Below are 19,010 nucleotides of genomic sequence, written 5' to 3'. Positions count from 1 at the left end.
TGAGCCAAGGCAGGTTGTTATAGCTATGGGCAGAGGGATTACTGAATTGGGAGGAAGCAGAGCCCACATGAATTAATAGACTGTTTGATTCAGAATGGATTTCTGCAGTTAAATAGCCTGCCAACATTTATCAAGCTAGTTTGCAAGTAATTGCCAACTGATTAAAGAAGATGAGAGGATGTTGGATGAAAACATCAGCAAGAGGTTAGATTCCCAGAAAGTGACAGTAGAAGAGGGGAACCAACTCCTTCAAATTATTCATACGAGGAGGTGTGTAATCTTATATACTGGAACAAGACTATATGCCTAAATGGGAAATAAAGTATCACTTAATTCCTGCTTAGCATGGCCACCAGTCTGCTAATATATTGCCATCACGCCACTAGCCATTCTATGTGACACGTGCATCATCATTTACAAGCCTGAAGTTTGGAGCAGTGTATAGCTCATTATATCATTGGTGTAATCTTGGACAGAAAGGCTGAATTCCAGAGGTGAGGTGACAGTGACTATCCTTGATAACAAGCTAGCATTTGTCTGTGACATTAGGAGCTCTAACAAATTAAAACTTAATGGGAATCAGAAAAAAACTGATTAAGATGATTGTGTTTATTGAGGTGCAGTAATCTCAGCTCCAGGATATCATTACAGGAGTTCCTTCGGGTAGTGCTGCAGACCCAGTCATTTTCTCCTGATTCATTAATTGCTTTTTGCACTATAACATCAAAAGTGGAGATGTTTGCTGATGGTTGCACAATGTTCAGTTAAAATTTATGAGATGCTGAATCCTCACCCTATGAGGATGTAACAAAATCAATACAACATTCAACCTTCAAGAGATAGGAGGAAAATAACATCTGTGCAACATGACTGCTAAGAAATTATCATGTCTAACAAGAGGAAATTTAACTATTTCTTCTTTACACTGAACATCATCATCACTGAATCCTCTACAATTAACATCCTGGAGGAGACCCTTGACTGGAAAGTTAACTGATCTGCCCATATAAATACAATGATTACAACAGGTCAGAAGCTGGAATTTCATGATGAGTAACACACCTCCTGACAACCCAAAGCATATATACCACCTGCAAGACTCAATTCAGAATTGTGAAGGATCACTCAACGCCTGTGTGAAGGAGTAAAGTTCCAACAACGCTCTAAAAGCTCCATACAATTCAAGACAAAGCAGTCTGCTTGACAGCCCCTCTTTATCAACTTAAACACTCACTCCTCCCAAAGCTGGCACACTGTGGCAATCATGTGTACCATCTGCAAGACACACTGCAAAACAACTCACCAAGGTGTTCCTCGATGTCAAGCTTGTGACTTAAAAGAGGAGGAGCAGCAGATGAATGGGAACACCACCACTTGCAAAGTTTCATCCACATCATACATCATCTGGACTTCAAACTATATTGTTATCCCTTCACTGTCACTGAATCCAACTACCTGGTACTACCTCCCTAACAGCACTGTAGGTTTACTTGCATCACATGGACTGCACCACACCAACACCTTCTCAAGGGCATTAAAGGAGAGGCAATGAATGCCAGTTTTGCTAACAAAAGAGTAAACCCTCCAAATGTTCATTCACTGAACTGGATGACAGAACTGGATGAATATAAGCAACAGTGAGCCAGGCCATTGTTGAAACGCACGTGCTATCTCCTTGTGGTAGCAAATGAAACTTTGAATCATGAACTTTGTACAATAGTTGATTTGCCATTTCAATGGATGTTTAATGCTGTTCCAATTCCAATTCCCTGATGCTGTTTGCGCTGCTAATCTTAACATTTGGCTTTCACCCAATGCTGCTGCTTTGTCCTTGGAACAGACTCTGAACCACAGGTTGTGGACAGGAACACTTAATCTCACCATAGTTTCCCTGAGATGGCATGGGACTTAGACTTGGTTGCTGATGGTGGTGCCAGTTAAGAACCCGAGGTAAGACCAATGGTAAGAAAAGTGTCAGAGAGGAAGGGAAGCAGGGCAGCTGACTTGAGTGAGGAGGTTGGAAAAACGTTGTTTAGAGCTCAGAACTTTTATACAAGGAGTATCTTTGCCAACTAAACAAATGGATCTTAGGGAAAGGTTCCTTTAGTAAACTCAGAATATTATCGGAAGTAGAATTTTGCTGTGAAGGGAAAAATGCCTTTTTAGAGGTGGAAGACAAGGGGACAATCTATTTTGTTAAGCAAGGTTAATAAAGGTTAGGGATCCAAGCTTGGTAGATGAATTAAAATATGGATCTTCTGTAATCTAAGCAAATGACAGAAGTTTCTATCATCTGAATGACCAGCTCATGTTCCTAAAGAGTAGTGTGGAAAAGAGACAATGCTGTGAAGGAAATATATTAACTGTTCAGGCAAACTTAGAGAGATGGAGAGATTGTTTAATGAGTCTCTTGAGTGTGGATTAACTTCAAATGTAATGTTTTGCCATGACGTGTTTTGGATTAAAAATCTAGCAATTGAGAAGTGAAAGAAAAGTTATAGAAATGATCACTTCAATATCATTTTAAATAAAAATGTTTTGAGGAGAGAATGGCCATGTAACTTTGAAGAAATGTTCACCCTGCTGGATGCGGGGCCTATGACACTGGAAAGGAAGGTTTGGAGTTCTAAACTTTCTTCCAAGAACTCTGGGTAAAAGCAGAAATGGAATGGAAATTGAGTTTTTTTTAAAAAATCTCTTTTTGTTTATGAACCATCAGACTTCTAAAAAGATTTAGAAACCAGGCTGTTGAAAGTCTAAAATAAATGCTAGAACTGACAGAAAGACACAATGGACAGATTGGTCATTTGAACCAGTGGGATCTCCAAAACCGTGTTCACACAAAACAATTTGGGTTCAAACTGACTGCTTGCTCAGATGTAGCCACTTAATGAAATGCAGCCTCCATTTCACATGTACTGCAGATATAACTTTGTTTTGAACTTGCACCGTAGACATAGCAATTGGTTCAGTGTTAAATGGTGTGGACTTGCATTATTTTTTATAAACGCATGTCTATTCTCAGCCTTTGAAAGCAAAAGATTCAGGCAAGAAACAGTGTCTGAAAGAGAAAGAAAAGACTCATATTTCAGCTAGGATATTTCTGTGCTATTCTGACTATTGGTCCTGCCCAAATGCAACACCACTAGTCCGAATTTCCTCAGAGTTGTTCCTGCTATGTCACTGTAACTGGGCCAGTGGTGCAGTTTAAATCCTGGTTCAACATGTAAATAGGATTTCCACCAAACATCTGGTGAAGGTAAGCCATTGAAATGTTGGCAGCGACATGTGTCTGCTTCTGCAGCTTGGGTTTTTATTTGAGTCGATAATCTATATTGCAGAAGGTCCTCTTGAGTGCAATCAAATGGCCTTCTGAATTTCTTTACGCTTCAAAAAGTCCAGATAACTTTAAACTGATTCAAAGAAATCTGCTGATCAGGAACTGCTATCAAATACCTTAATGCAAAAATTCCAGATCTAACGCATGCATTTACTTGATATAAATCAGATGCACATAAGTAATGTACCTAGATTTATAGGTTGCAGTTCGTGTTTGAAGCCCTGTCTAAAAAATTCCTAAAGGGCTTGCAGAGGTTTTACAGTGAGGCTTCTTCAGTAAAAATGTGGCTGCAATTCTCACACAACATGCTGTTTTCCACGCCAAAATCTGAGAGTGTTCAGTATTATAAGTATTAATTACACACCACTAATATTGCAAATGTGTTTTTAATCGTATACTTACAGAAGAATTTACCGCATATTTTTAAACTGGGAGGGTTTAAACTGGGAAATAGTATTCAATCTAATCGTATTTTAGATGGATTTATGTAGTTTATCAAAGGAACATGTCATGTGATGTATAGGTTCCACACCAGCTTCCTCCTACCTTCCTTCACTTCGTTTTATGATCCAACTTATCCCTCTTCTTCACGCACACATCTGATTTCGCCTTAAATAGACAATAGACATCTATACCTATTTCCTCGACTCTTCCATGTGGCCGTGTATTCTCGCACCTCCCCACTCTTTTTAAGTCTCTTCCAAAACTCTTTATTGAATATATTATCTCATAGTCACAGTTTCTCGCCTCGCACTCAAAGTCTCCCAGTGAAAATATCCCCACTTCTCGCCTGTTAAAACCCTGTTGGGAAAATCACTCCCATTCCGCTTCCCAATTTTCCCCTCCTATCCTTGATGCACACTCGCTCGACGGCGCTCAATCCCTTCTGGATAAATAGCACATGTATTTCTTTTAAAAAAAAATGAAAGTTGGTGTGGGGAAGCAGGCGAAATATTTGCAGCGCCCTCTCCCACATTTGAAAAGTTTGAAAAGCAGAGATTCCCTGGAGATTGAAAGCAGAGTTGGAAAACTAGTCGCAGGAGGGATTCCTTAAAAAAAAAGTTTTTGTGCGCTTCTTTTTTCGCTGTCTCTCTCTCTCTCTCCGAGACATTTCGACTAAACTCTTTTTCGAGCCCAAGCAGCCTCTTATATAAATGGCAACAATCGGGAGGGCTGTTGTCAAAGCCACACAGTACACTTCCTTCAGCACGCTGCCGCTTTAAGTGAAGGTGGTATAGTTTGGCATCTAATTACTGAGATCATTATGTTGCGGTTAGCCAATCCTGCCCTGAGGGCTGGTCGTCAATTTTTAAGCTGATTGGCTGCCTTGGGTGGAGGGGGGGTGGGATGTAGAGTGGGTCTGTTTCAAGGTTTCGTCCTCCTCCCCCTCTTCTTTCTGGATCCGCCCGGCCTCCGCCAGTGGGTCTCTTGAAACGGTGTAATTGAGATGATGTTAGTTGCACAAAGAAAAAGTCAGACAGTCGTTTAACGGGGGCGCAGCGAGTGAGTCCAGTGTCTCTGTGAGAGAGAGAGAGAGAGTGAGAGTGTGGAGCTAACTTAGCAGCGTGGACTCATTCTAAGTTTCCTTCTAAGGAATTTCTTCTGCAAAAAAAAAGACAAAGCTTCCAAATGTTGCAGAATTGATTGAGACTTGCCACTATAGAAGGACACTTGTGATTTTAAAAAAAAATATTGTACAGGGAGAGGATTCGAGTCTGGAGGGATGCATTTGAAGGTGTTGCCGGGCGGGCTGCTGACCGTGGTCTGGCTGCTGCTGTGCGTCTCCGAGAGAGGGAAGGGGCAGTATCAGGGGGAGAGGGGCATCTCGATCCCGGACCATGGTTTCTGCCAGCCCATCTCCATCCCGCTGTGCACCGACATCGCCTACAACCAGACCATCATGCCCAACCTGCTGGGGCACACCAACCAGGAGGACGCGGGGCTCGAAGTGCACCAGTTCTACCCGCTGGTCAAGGTGCAGTGCTCTCCGGAGCTCAAGTTCTTCCTGTGCTCGATGTACGCGCCGGTGTGCACGGTACTCGAGCAGGCCATCCCGCCGTGCCGCTCCATCTGTGAGCGGGCCAGGCAGGGATGCGAGGCGCTGATGAACAAGTTCGGCTTCCAGTGGCCGGAGCGGCTGCGCTGCGAGAACTTCCCGGTGCACGGCACCGAGCAACTGTGCGTGGGCCAGAACCACTCGGAGGAAGGGGCCGGGGCGGCTGGAGGGCCAGGGGGTGCTCTGGTCACCAGCCTGCCCACCCTGAGCCCCCAGGAGCCGGGCACCCCCAGGCCACCCCGCTCTGACCGCCAGCCACCCTTCTTCCACTGCCCGCGGGCCCTCAAGGTGCCCTCCTACCTCAACTACCAGTTCCTGGGGGAGAAGGAGTGCGCCGCGCCCTGCGAGCCCTCCCGGCCAGACGGCTACATGTTCTTCAACGAGCAGGAGATCCGCTTTGCCCGCATCTGGATCCTGATCTGGTCGGCGCTGTGCTGCGCCTCCACCCTGTTCACCGTCACCACTTACCTGGTGGACATGCAGCGGTTCCGCTACCCCGAGCGGCCCATCATCTTCCTGTCGGGCTGCTACACCATGGTGTCCATCGCCTACATCGCCGGCTTCGTGCTGGGCAACCGGGTGGTCTGCAACGAGAGGTTCTCGGAGGACGGCTACCGCACGGTGGTGCAGGGCACCAAGAAGGAGGGCTGCACCATCCTCTTCATGATGCTCTACTTCTTCAGCATGGCCAGCTCCATCTGGTGGGTCATCCTGTCCCTCACCTGGTTCCTGGCGGCGGGCATGAAGTGGGGGCACGAAGCCATCGAGGCCAACTCTCAGTACTTCCACCTGGCTGCCTGGGCGGTGCCCGCGGTCAAGACCATCACCATCCTGGCCATGGGGCAGATCGACGGCGACCTGCTCAGCGGGGTCTGCTTCGTGGGTCTCAACAGCCTGGACCCGCTGCGGGGCTTCGTGTTGGCGCCCCTGTTCGTCTATTTGTTCATCGGCACCTCCTTCCTGCTGGCGGGCTTCGTCTCGCTCTTCCGCATCCGCACCATCATGAAGCACGACGGCACCAAGACTGAGAAGCTGGAGAAGCTCATGGTGAGGATCGGCGTCTTCAGCGTGCTCTACACCGTGCCCGCCACCATCGTCATCGCCTGTTACTTCTACGAGCAAGCATTCAGGGAGCAGTGGGAGAGGAGCTGGGTCAGTCAGACTTGCAAGAGCTACGCCATCCCCTGCCCCCTGCATTACTACCCCCGGATGACCCCGGACTTCACGGTGTACATGATCAAATATCTCATGACCCTCATCGTGGGCATCACCTCGGGCTTTTGGATCTGGTCAGGCAAGACCTTACACTCGTGGCGCAAGTTCTACACTCGGCTCACCAACAGTAAACACGGTGAGACCACCGTGTGAGAGAGCGGGACTGAACTTAACACGGGATTTCCTTTCTTCTTTTCTCTCTCCTTTTTTTTTAAAAAAAAAAGAAAATGTTTTACTTAACGTTTGCATTAGGATAATTTCCCAAGGTGTAATAAAACCTGTAAATAGCATTTGTAAAAAAATTTAATTATATATTTGTATTTAAAAACAAGATTCTACTTGAATTTTTTTTTGTTACTATAGTTGTCACTGATTGGACTTGCCAGTGGAAATCCGGGGAAGACAAAAAGTAAGGAGTTAGACTTGAAACCTGATCTTTTTTAAAAGATTTTCTCCCAGTGGAAGCATTTTTGGAGTTGATTCGATTAAGGCATATCGTTGAGGGTGGTGTAGAAATCGCAGATTAGCAAGGATTTAATCAATGAAAACTTGCTGCCCGGCTCTCTCTCTCTGTCCTCAATCGAAGTATTTCTCCTTACACAACTGCAGGTAATTTGCAACAAAAAAATGTTGGTTTTTGTAGATTATTTTCCCCGTTGAAAAAAAAACCTCTTGTTTAATATTGAGGTTGGTTTCTAATCTTATGCTCCTGAGGAACTGAAAGTTGAGGATTTTTGTTTTCTTTGTGTCTGCATGTTTTGAGCAGTCCCAGGTCATTCGGATCGCCGAATTGTTAAAGAGATGCAATGACATGCGTAAATGTCTTTTTTTAAAAAAGTGTGCACACCACTTTCAACCAGTGAGCACTGAGTGCTTGTATTTTAAATGGTTGTTCCGACTGGGTGTGTTCAGTTTCATATTCGATCACAAGTCTTTATATTTATAGATCAGTAGAATTGTTTCTATATTCAACATTTTTTTTGTTTTCCCATTTTAAATAAAATTCCACTTTTTTGTACAAATTTGGAGTTGCATATCCTTCTTACTTTGGGGCTAAATAGGCATCTTCAAAAACTCTTTGTAAATTTCATTATATCTCCCCATTCCTCTGTACTGTAAATACTTTTTTTTTTCTCCACAGTCACTCTCTTTTCCCCCCCCCCATATCTCCCCACCCAAAAGGATGAGCAGTTCTACACTGGGGTCTTACTGACAAGTTCCTTGCCACATAAAGGTTTTGTATAGGGCCTCTGTCATTTTCTGATTTCTTTAGCTGTAAGCCATCTAGAAAAGGACACTTGAGTTTAAAGTGTGGTTATGAACTAACCACTGTCTGTCTTAGTTTTAAGTAAGGTTTTCAACCAAGTCCCCAAAGGCATGAGTGGCATTGTTTTGTTGCAAGCCGATGTGACCTCTGTGGGACAATCTTTGTTTGGGGAGTGGGGGTGGGGGGTGGGTATCCCTTTGGAAACATCTTTCATTTTAAACCAGCCTCGGTGAGTATTCTGTTAAAAGTAATTGTGTCTTTCTCTTTCAAGAGTGTGTGCGCATGTTGGTGATTCAGTCAAACAAATGGATTTCTGGAGTGGATTGCATGGCCTTAATCTTCCCTTGTCAGGGCACCTCAGAAGCTGAGGGGCAGTTTGTTAAACTGCTTTCCCTGCAAGCATTTTTTTTAAGAAGCACAAATGCGATCGGCTATCTTTTAACTTTTTTTTGTTTAATCAGACTCCTGGTGGAAACCTATTTACATCAATCAACTACCCATCCCCCAACCATCCCAGTGCATATTTTCCCAAAAAAAGTTTCCTTGTTTTAGTTAACAGGATTTTACTATATCTCCATATAGTATTTCTATAATGTCTGCAGGCTTTGAGCCCATGTTCAGATCAAGTATTTTATTAAATCTACTCCAATCCATTTTGTTCTGGATACTGCTACTAGTGAAATTAAGGAGCTGAACTCTCTAGTTTTGTTTCCTTGCCCCTTGTGACTTTTAAGAGGATTCGCAGTAGGTTAAAATCTTTGAGGAGAAAGTGAGGACTGCAGATGCTGGAGATTAGAGCTGAAAATGTGTTGCTGGAAAAGCGCAGCAGGTCAGGCAGCATCCAAGGAACAGGAGAATCGACGTTTCGGGCATAAGCCCTTCTTCAGGAATGAGGAAGGGCTTATGCTCGAAACGTCGATTCTCCTGTTCCTTGGATGCTGCCTGACCTGCTGCGCTTTTCCAGCAACACATTTTCAGCTCACCCTCGTGACTTGTGCCTACTAAAGGAATTCCATTGTCTTGTAAGGGAACACTTGAATTCATTTTTGGTCTGAGAAGTAAATTGTATTTTTTAAATTAACAAAACATCCCTTTAAACATTTGCCTGTATCCCCAGCTCCACCAGTTCAATAAACAACATAATCACAAACATTAAATGCACTTCATTCCATAACTGAAATCAGTTCTTAGTACCATTTATAAAACTGACTTAAATAGTGGGACTTGCCTCCACAATGGCTAGCAGAAGTGATTTTAAAATGACCTGAATGTGTCATCTATTTAGCTTAGTGCGGTTCTGTGAGGATGCAAATACATTTGCATGATTCTTGCGTGATTAAATTCAACATGAATGGTACAGTGACATCTGTTTTTCTGCTTGGTGGCACTGACTGGAATTCCAAACTTTCTCGTTTCTTTCAATCGACTTTTCAAAGAACGGTATATTTTAAAGCAAGAGAGAGCACCTTTAAAAGATCAATTTAATTTTTTTTCTCTGCAAGATTGTGTTGTTTGGAGGTCAGAGCAATTCTCCAAAATCTGAGGCAAGCTTTAGAGCTGAATAGTAACAACTTTCTGTTGACCTCATGAAGAATTCCACAATGTCAGGAAAAATGTGTTTTTGTACGCTAAGTCCGACCCAACAGAGAAGTTTCAGTCCAAGTTTCAGTCACTACCAAGTAAATACATAAACCTTTTGTTCAATCTGGGAAATCTGTTTTCCCCTGTATCTCATGGAACTGAGACTTTATATCCATTCATTAAAGCACTCCTTTTCCTTGGCATCTTGAATTAAGCTGTGTGGTGTTGCAAATATGTGATTCTGGTATCCACATATTTGTTTGCATTGTGCCTAACTTTTTTCTTTTAAGACAGGAAAATTTATGTATTTTGTTCCTATTTAAATACTTGACATAACATATTATGTCTTGCATTTATTATCTTTTACAAGAAAATAGTTTTGTGCATAAATGGATTCAATGCACAGAGGAGGGCACCATACAGTCAGAATTATGCTAAGCGCATTTACCTTTCTTGCAGAACTGCTGTGTCTTCAGTTGGGATGTTGGGATAATCAAAGGTTGCCAATTGTGTGACAGCACACCAGCATTCTCTGATTGTGCTGTGGTACTGGACAGATTTTTTAAAAATGTTGGGATAGATCCCTTTTCTAAAGAATATTTTCTTTGTACCAAATATGAGATGCCTATTCCTTAATCACTTTTAAAAATGGTTGTTCATTTTGTCTCAACATTTTTCTTCTGATGAAATTTGACAGTTTGACTTCACCATTCTTCAGATGGGTTAACCTTTGATAAAACTGGCCCGTGGCCATTTGCACTTTTTTTCTTTTGCAATACTTTGGTTTTGAGATATTTCAACAATCTTCTGGCGAACTCTTTTCCACAGGAGGACTTCCATCAATGTCATGGCTAATTTCAAGTTTCTCAGCTGTCTGGATTTCAAGGTCAATTATACTCAAATAAATTTCTGATTTCCTTTTTAGGGAGGAGAAGAGAAAATCATTTTTAATGATATAGTTGCTTGTATTACAGAATAACACTATACGTGGGAAGCATCTGTGTGTTTCATCTAAACTGTGTTTGAGCTACAGTCTCTGTTACATAGGTGAAAGTGAAGACTGCGGATACTGGAGATTAGAGTTGAGAGTGTGGTGCTGGAGTGTGGGTCTGTTACATAGGCAAACATAATTGAAATAATCAGCAGTGAGGTGAAGGACCAATTAACTGTTACTCTGGTGATGATTGATGGCTAGAAACCTGGCAGAAATCTTCCGTTTCTTTAAAAACGACATGGGATCTTTACTACTTAATTGAACAGACAGAAACAGGTCTACTTATGGTCTTGGTGGTACCTTTGGATTTGCAGTGGGTTTTAGGCACTACTCTGAAGTGTTATCTTTGATTCTGTTTGAAGTCTTCACCTGGGATGTGGTTGCATAACTTCAGGTGTAGTCAAAGGTTGCTATCAAGTTAGCCACAGTGTTAAAGAATAGCACTCTTAATTGTCCCTGTTTCATGTGTTTCTGAAGAAGTAGTCATACAGCACAGAAGGAGGCCATGAAGTCCATCGTACATACTCTTTGGAAAAGTCACCAATTAATCCCACTTTCCCTGCTTCACACAGCACTGCAAATGTTTCCTTTGTAATTCACCCTGCATATTCCTATTGAATCTGTTTCTACCTCTGTTCACTCAAATACATTCCTGATCATGACCTGAGGGGGGGATAAAAGTTCTAATGTCACCAAGCCCTGATTAAACCTAGCCCCTTTCATTAGCAATCACCTTTAGACAGTGTGGTATATTTAGAGAACAACTAAGCTGTATTTTCAGTGAGCTGAGCTCAAACTATTCATCAGGTGAGATAATGAACTGTAGGAATGGAATGGGGAACTAGCGGTAGGCGTGAATGTCAGTAAACACTAGAAATAGGAAGAATTACAGACAATGATCTAAAAATCAGATTTAATAAAAAAGAATTTTAAGTTTCTTAAATTAATATAAATATATTCTAGTCCAGACAGGATACCATTCATATAAGTTGCTGATACTGTTGCCTGTAGACTCACTCTGAACCAATCGATATGAAACCTTTATGATGTGTTTGCCATGTATTGAGATAAATAATTTAAGAAAGGATTGGGAAATGTATATGTGGGGGCGGTGGAAGAAGGTTAAAACATACGGTGGGGAGGAGGAATATTAGAAGAGGCCAGCTTAGGGGATCAGGTCCATTCTGACTCCAGTTGGATAACATTTGGAAGGCATTTATTTCTAAAATACTAAGTTAATTCTTCAGTGTTAAATCACTTTAATTTTGTAAGATAATAATGGGCAAATTTATTGGTTCTTGGATGTATTCGATTTCCTATTGTTGTGAACAATCTTAAGAGCCAGGCCCATATTATATTAGCAATGAAGTGCCTGTTGCAAACATGTTTCTAATTTGGCTGATGCAAGTCCTTCATTATACAATCTTTGTTTTCCATCCCTGGTGATGGTTTGTTTCATACAATAAACTGTTGCTGCTGTGGAAACTAGACAGATAAGCCAAGAAAACATTGAGCTGCTCTGATGCACCTTGAATGTGCTAGAGATTACCATTATATATAAAGTTGTTGTATCAAATTCCCTCATTTCTCAGAGAGGTCCAAATGCAAACCTCTTCAGGAGATGATCATTTTTTGTCGATTGATTGAGTGATAATGTGAATAACCTATGATTTAACATGGAGCATTTCCATTCTTCATAAAGCAAAATCCTTTGGCAGATTACAAAGTTATACTTAATATTATGGCTTTATAGTAACAAAATCACTTTAAATAAAGTTAAGATGCTGAAGTTTCCATTGGCATACATGAAATTAACATATACCCATTAATCTCTTTTTAAAAGCAATCTAATAGACCCTCTTACCACATTTTACTTTTTTCCTTGCTATAAAACTATATACCCTGAAGGAAAATGAAGACCATTCAGTCCTAAAGTTTTTGACATCAATGCTGTTGAGTGATCCTGTTTCAATCTGAATTGTCTGTAGTTCATGATACAGTCAGGTACTTTGAATAACCTAACAGTGGGCTACAATTTATCCTTTGTTGCATGAAAATAATGACTGGGGTGTTAATTTCAACCAATAACCAATATTTTAAATCTTAAATTTATGTAAATCATTCAGTGCTACTGCCTAAAATCTGGGATTCATTGTGATGTTTTGTTTCTTAAGTGAAGGGACTTTACAAGTTTCAAAATAGTTGTAGCACCAAAGCATTTCTTTGCTGGTACTTACGCATGAGCCCCCTCCCAATCTTCTTCATTTCTTCCTATTATTATAACCTTTTCTATCCCTTTTTGTGTTGCACTTACATAACGTTCTCATTAAAAACATCTATGATATTCACTTCAGCTACTTGTGGTAGTGAGTTTCATATAACCACTCTCTGGGGTTAAAAAAAACTTCCTCGAATTCCATTTTGCATTTGAATCTCTGTTAGTCCTCTAAAATAAATTGATAATGGGACAGTATAATATGCATCAAATGCCTGATGATAGGAAGAAGGTCAGTCTCTGTCTCGATGCCTTCCCATATTCTGTGACCCTGTCTGAGAAGTATGGATCGATTATCAGGTGAGGAACAAAATCAGGATGCCCTGTTATCTTCTAGTCAGAGTCCTGTTGTGTCAAAACTGGATACTCAAAGAAGGAAGCCGATTACCTAAACCCATGAAACTACTCTTCAGCAGAAGCTATCCTTGATCAGAGTGAGAACAGTGAGTAGAGTTAGACAGCACGGAAACAGACAGTTTGGTCCAACCAGTCCAGGCTGACCATTATCCCAAACTAAACTAGTCCCATCTGCGCTTGACCCATATCCCTGCAAACCTTTACCATTCATGAACTTCTCCAAATGTCTTTTAAATGCTGTCACTGTACCTGGATTCATTACTTTCTCTGGTGGTTCATTCCACACATGAATCACTCACTTTTTAAAAAAAAAGCCCTTCATTTTCTTTTTAAAGCTTTCTCTTCTCACCTAAAACTATGCCCCCACGAGTTTTGAACTTCTCCAACCGAGGGAACAGACCCTTGTCATTCATCTGATTCATATCCCTCATGATTTTGTAAACCTCAATAAAGTCACCCATCAAGGTAAATATCCTTTGATCTGTACTGTGTGCCTCCATTTAAGAACCCAGTAATCAGGACAATGAAAGATGGCTCCTGGTATTATAACAGGATGACGAAGGGCCTCTTCCTACAATCAGGATCTTGCACAGTTATTTTAAGTCCATTATACACAGTAGAACATTGATCTAGGAGGATTTGTATCTCTGGCAATATTGCTGACACCTTCTACACGCTCTGTCTTGAGCTGCAGTTGCGATACACGGTTGGCTCCTTCCAGATGCAGTTCACTATAAGGCCGGGCTTTGAGCACTGCACTTTTCAAGGCACTTTAGACAATAGGGCTGTTTAAACCGCAAGCAGAGAAGTAAACATCTGTCGGAGCGCAGGGATAAAATTAAACTGACAAATTTGTTCTTTACTCTGTAACTCATTCTGCTTAAATATGTGTGAAGTTTCACAAAAGTCACAAACTATTATCCCATGGGTGCCTGTTCTGCTTTGAAAGCACTTTCTAAAAAAAAATTTAAATCCCCAAATTAAGCAATCATGTAATTCCTTCAAATGGGCCATTTTAACACATTATTAGAATGAAGGACTTGTGGTTACAAATGTCACACTTAGAGGCTTTTAGCTTTCATCTTGTAAATCTAAAACAGGATTTTTTTTTTGAAGTGATGCTGTGCGCCATGCTTAACTAATGGAATGTTTTTAAGTGGAACCAGATATATACAAATTGTGGAAAATAAGCCACAGTATCTGCGAGAGGAGACTCAATTGTAGCCAAACATTTTTTGCGAGTGGTTTCCTTTGGTTGTCAAAGAGAGTGTTTAGCCACCGTTCCAGATTTACATTTGCCGGCCCTAGTGACTGTCAGCGACTGGTTACATTCCAAAAGCTGACATCCGAAGGCTCACGGATTACAGATTTTAAAATAGAAACTCATTAGTTTTGTTGCACTTTCCACTACAGCAGAGCACCATTCTCATTACAGAAAGTGGTGAGTGGAAGTTAGACAAAACACCAGAGGGTGGCGGTGTAATGAGGCTCTATTCGCTAACCTAGTTTTTAAAATAGAAGTTCGTGTATCCCGCTTTTACAGAAAACATTAATTGCTATCATTGCAACGATCCAGCAGTGCGAGGCTGAGTGACTGCTGTGTTACTCTGTTTTAGATTTCGGGTGGGATATTAATTCAGGGCTCCCTTAAATTTGATTGAAGATCCCATGGGCAGTATTGGAAGAATAGAATTCTTCTCGTATCCTGCCCAATACCTCCTTTCAATGACACCACGAATACGTTGACTACTTATTCAGAATGCATTCCTGTTGGTAAAATGTTGCAAACACAAAATGGCATTCCATTTACCTACATAACAGCTCCAAACGGTAATTAATTACGTCTAGCACTTTTGAGATTTTTCAACCACCTGAGATCCAGGTATGAGAAATTATCTCTTAATCGTCAGAACCGAACCATATATGTGCAGCTGCACCGACCTTTCATTGCTGTGAACTCCATTCCTCACTACCTTTCTCTATTTGCATGTCTTCCTCTGGTGAGCCATTTTAGTGCCATTTCATTCCAATTATTGCTTATTTTCTGTTGCTACTCAATTCAAATTTTGCCCCCAGCTCTACATATCAAAATTATTAGGCCACAAGTGTGCCGGGCCACTGCATGGTCTTTTGAAAACTGTAAAACTAAAACTGTGACTAATTTATTTTTCCTGGCTGCATAATAGAAAGACTTCAGATATAACTTTTATATGATTGATGATCACAAACCATTGATTTTTGCAACACCACCAAACAGAAATAGCATCAAGGAATGAAACTTAATCCAAGTTAAAGTAAACACAGAATAACTTGAGTTTATTATTTGTATTCTTCTTAGAATACCCTCACTTTCTCTCCCCCCAAAAACTGACTCCTTGCTGGGTTAACAGTCTGTAGAAACCAGGCAATATCTGGTCATTTATCAACCAGGTCCACGAATTGTCAGCCTTTGGACCATCACCTCTGGAGATTCTTGAGGAGATATTGTTGTCACTCTCCTTTCACTTAGCTGTTCCTCAGCAGCATCATGCCCAGTCATCAGGTCAATTGATGAAATCAAGCTTATCCTTTTCCCCCCACTCCTTCTTGCAAGTATTTCTAATCAACCTGTTTGACCATGCCACAACACATGTGAGACTCAAACCTGGCCATTCTAGTCAGAAATAGAAACAACCTTTACATCACTCTATTACTTGTATGCTTTCAGATTGTCTGTCCAATATTTAGTTTTGGATACACTACCCACATCCATTCATTATCAGATAATAATTGTAGGAACATAAGCCAAACAGCTTCTTGAGCCTGTTCTTCCATTGTGTTAGGTCACGGCTGATCTATTTCTTTAACTCCATCTCCCTGCCTCAATTTTAGAACACCTAATACCCCTGCCTAGAAAAGTCTTTAGTTATCAGTTTCTGAATTTTCAATTGACACCGCCCCATCCCCATTCAATGCCCCCTCCACCTACCCCCACACTGCATTCCCATTGTCAACAGTTTTACTTTTGGAATATTGTGTGCAGTTCTGGTTTCCCTCTTATAGGAAGGACGTTGTGAAACTTGAAAGGATTCAGAACAGATTTACAAGGATACTTTCAGTATTGGAGGGTTTAAGCAATATGGAGAGGCTGAATAAGCTGGGGCTGTTTTCCCTGGAGCGTCGGAGGCTGAGGGGTGACCTTATAGGGCTGAGGGGTGACCTTATAGAGGTTTATAAAATCATGAGGGGCATGGATAATGAAAATAGACAAAGTCTTTTCCCTGGGTTGGGAGTGTCCAGAACTAAAGGGCATAGGTTTATGGTGAGAGAGGCAAGATTTAAAAGGGACCTAAGGGGCAACTTTTTCACACAGAGGGTGGTGCATGTGTGGAATGAGCTGCCAGGGGAAGTGGTGGAGGCTGGTACAATTACAACATTTAAAAGGCACTTGGATGGGTATATGAATAGGAAGGGTTTAGAGGGATATGGGCCAAGTGCTATTAAATGGGACTCGATTAATTTAGGATATCTCATTGGTATGGACAAGTTGGAGCTGAATATGTGTTGCTGGAAAAGCAGGTCAGGCAGCATCCAAGGAACAGGAGAATCGACGTTTCGGGCATAAGCCCTTCTTCAGGAATGAGGAAAGTGTGTCCAGCAGGCTAATCAGGAATGAGGAAATAACCTGCAATCTTCTTCCTGACCTCTCCGCCCCCAGCCCACTCCGGCCTATCATCCTCACCTTGACATCACTCCACCTATCGCATTTCCAACGCACGTCCCCCAAGTCCCTCCTCCCTACCTTTTATCTTAGCCTGCTGGACACACTTTCCTCATTCCTGAAGAAGGGCTTATGCCCGAAACGTCGATTCTCCTGTTCCTTGGATGCTGCCTGACCTGCTGCGCTTTTCCAGCAACACATTTTCAGCTCTGATCTCCAGCATCTGCAGCCCTCACTTTCTCCATGGACAAGTTGGACCAAAGGATCTGTTTCTGTGCTGTACATCTCTATGACTCTATGACTTGGGAGAGAATCCAAGATTCCTGTTACCCTTTTTCTGAATAAGGACTTTCAGACATCACCCCTCACAGACTGAGCTCATATTTTAAGGCTTTCTTCCCTAACTGGACTATTGCAAAAGTTGAAACTGTTTCTCCCAATTAATGCCTTTAGCTATCAGAAATGCCTCAATTGCATTACATTTCAATTGTCTATACTGAAGAGAATATAAATCTAATCTGTACAGCCTGCTCCCATGACTTACCCTTTTTAGTCCTTTTGGTGAAAACGATTGCACTCCATGCAAGAGCAATTCATTCTCCCTGAGGTAATGCAGTACTCTCGAGGGGGGTCTGACCAGAGCTTTTTACCAGACTTATAGTACAACTTAAACTCATTTTGTATTTCAGTCCCCTTAAAATTAAAAGAATCAAAATTCCATTGGCCTTTTAATTATTTTTTGTAGCCGTCCACTAACTTGTAGTGATGTTTTATATAGGGATCCTTAAATCTTTTCCTCATCCACAGTTCTTAGCTACACACCATTCCTAAAACACACTGATTCATCTTCCTTAGGTCCAAAGTGGAATGACAGATAAAATTCTTACAATGACCTTCATGTGCTACAGTTTTGTCCACTTACTTTACCCTTTGCAACTCGCTAGAATGGCATAAACCATTTGAAGAACGGATTTAAGCAGTGTTGTTGTTCATTGATATTATAGTTTTTGTCATTCCTCCATAGAGTTCTGGGTTATTATTGATCACACTCAAAGCAGTGATCACAAAGTGATTGACATTCAAGGCTCAATGAATTATGGGTCTAAAGTTGTTCCCATATCTTTTATAATTTTTTTCCATTTACCATTCCCCTCTTCAGACAAATGATGTATGTTTTATTATACTTTAACAGGCAGCTTCAGCCATTACTACCTCACTCATTCTATAGCTGTGCCTATATAGCGACTCAGTAGATTGTAATTGGCCTGAAAAGGTTAATCTGGAATAGCTGTGCCGAGTGATATACAAATGACTTCTTCAGAAAGACCTGGTTGGTTTTGCTGTAGCTGTCAGTTCTACATTCTACAGACTACAGCCATGTAGCACGGACCTAGTTACTACTACCTCTTATGAGATAACAATATCTCTTGACTAGCATTTATGTGGTTAACCAATCTCAAGCTTATGTAACCTATTATCTTGCTGTTATGTAATAAACTACTTCTTGTTACTAAGAATGTGCCTCTTTTGCTGAAGAATTATTAGTGGTTAATTCTTCACCACTTAACACTAGTGAGCCTGTTATTACAAATCACAAGGAATGTTAGTGGCAGCAGATCTAACCAAAGACCCAGGTGCCATCTATAGGCATCTCAGAGAATCTCTACAGTATGGAAAGAAGCTACTCAGCCAATCAAATCGACACCAACCCTCTGATTAGCATCCCACCCAGACCCCTACCCTATCCCTATCGCCCTTACATTTCCCATAGCTAACCCAGCTAGCCTACCCATTCCTGGACACTATGGGCCATGTAGCATGGTCAGTCAACCTCAATTGCACACCGTTGGATTGTGGGAAGAAACCAGAACATCCAAAGGAAACCCGCACAGACACAGGGAGAATGTGCTAACTTCTCACAGATAGTCATCCGAAGTTGGAATCTAACCTGGCTCACTGGCATTGTGAAGCAACAGTGCTAACCACTGTGACACCCATCTTGCAAGATGATGCCAGCAGTGTAGACTGCTGTTTAATGAGAAGAGTGCACAACAACCTGAAGAAAAGAGAGAATGCAGTCATTTTAAGTTACAGCCAGTTAGCAGCTGCAGCAGAGACAGCAGCCAGTCATTTCTGAATGCAAAAGCTCCAGGAGCACATCAGCCTGCCTCTAATGCTCTGAACTGGCCAGGACCAGAGAGAAAAAACAGTACAGAAACACTTGT

The 19,010-nt window shown here is 41.6% G+C and overlaps 1 protein-coding gene and 1 long non-coding RNA gene across 3 annotated transcripts in view; both read left to right on the top strand.

Annotated features, from left to right (window-relative positions):
* Positions 1–1,901: 1,901 nt before the first annotated feature.
* LOC122539979 overlaps positions 1,902–19,010 on the top strand; it is a 29,972-nt gene continuing 12,863 nt past the window's right edge. The window contains exon 1 of one of the 2 annotated variants that reach the window (XR_006309223.1): positions 1,902–1,950. This is a non-coding gene — a long non-coding RNA (uncharacterized LOC122539979). Of the gene's footprint in view, positions 1,951–3,183; positions 3,260–19,010 lie in introns of those variants that run through there. The other variant, XR_006309222.1, reaches the window with a different exon arrangement.
* On the top strand, positions 4,452–6,942 carry fzd2 (frizzled class receptor 2). Its single transcript, XM_043675225.1, has one exon. The coding sequence runs from the start codon at positions 5,064–5,066 to the stop codon at positions 6,762–6,764; it is 1,701 nt and encodes a 566-aa protein (XP_043531160.1). The 5' UTR covers positions 4,452–5,063; the 3' UTR covers positions 6,765–6,942.

The sequence above is a fragment of the Chiloscyllium plagiosum genome, chromosome 33 (assembly GCF_004010195.1).
Source record: "Chiloscyllium plagiosum isolate BGI_BamShark_2017 chromosome 33, ASM401019v2, whole genome shotgun sequence".
NCBI lineage: Eukaryota > Metazoa > Chordata > Chondrichthyes > Orectolobiformes > Hemiscylliidae > Chiloscyllium > Chiloscyllium plagiosum.
This window is presented reverse-complemented; position numbering and strand designations above follow the sequence as displayed.

Coding starts and splice junctions, on each gene's coding strand:
- fzd2 (XM_043675225.1), top strand. CDS start 5,064: ATGCATTTGAAGGTGTTGCCGGGCGGGCTGCTGACCGTGGTCTGGCTG.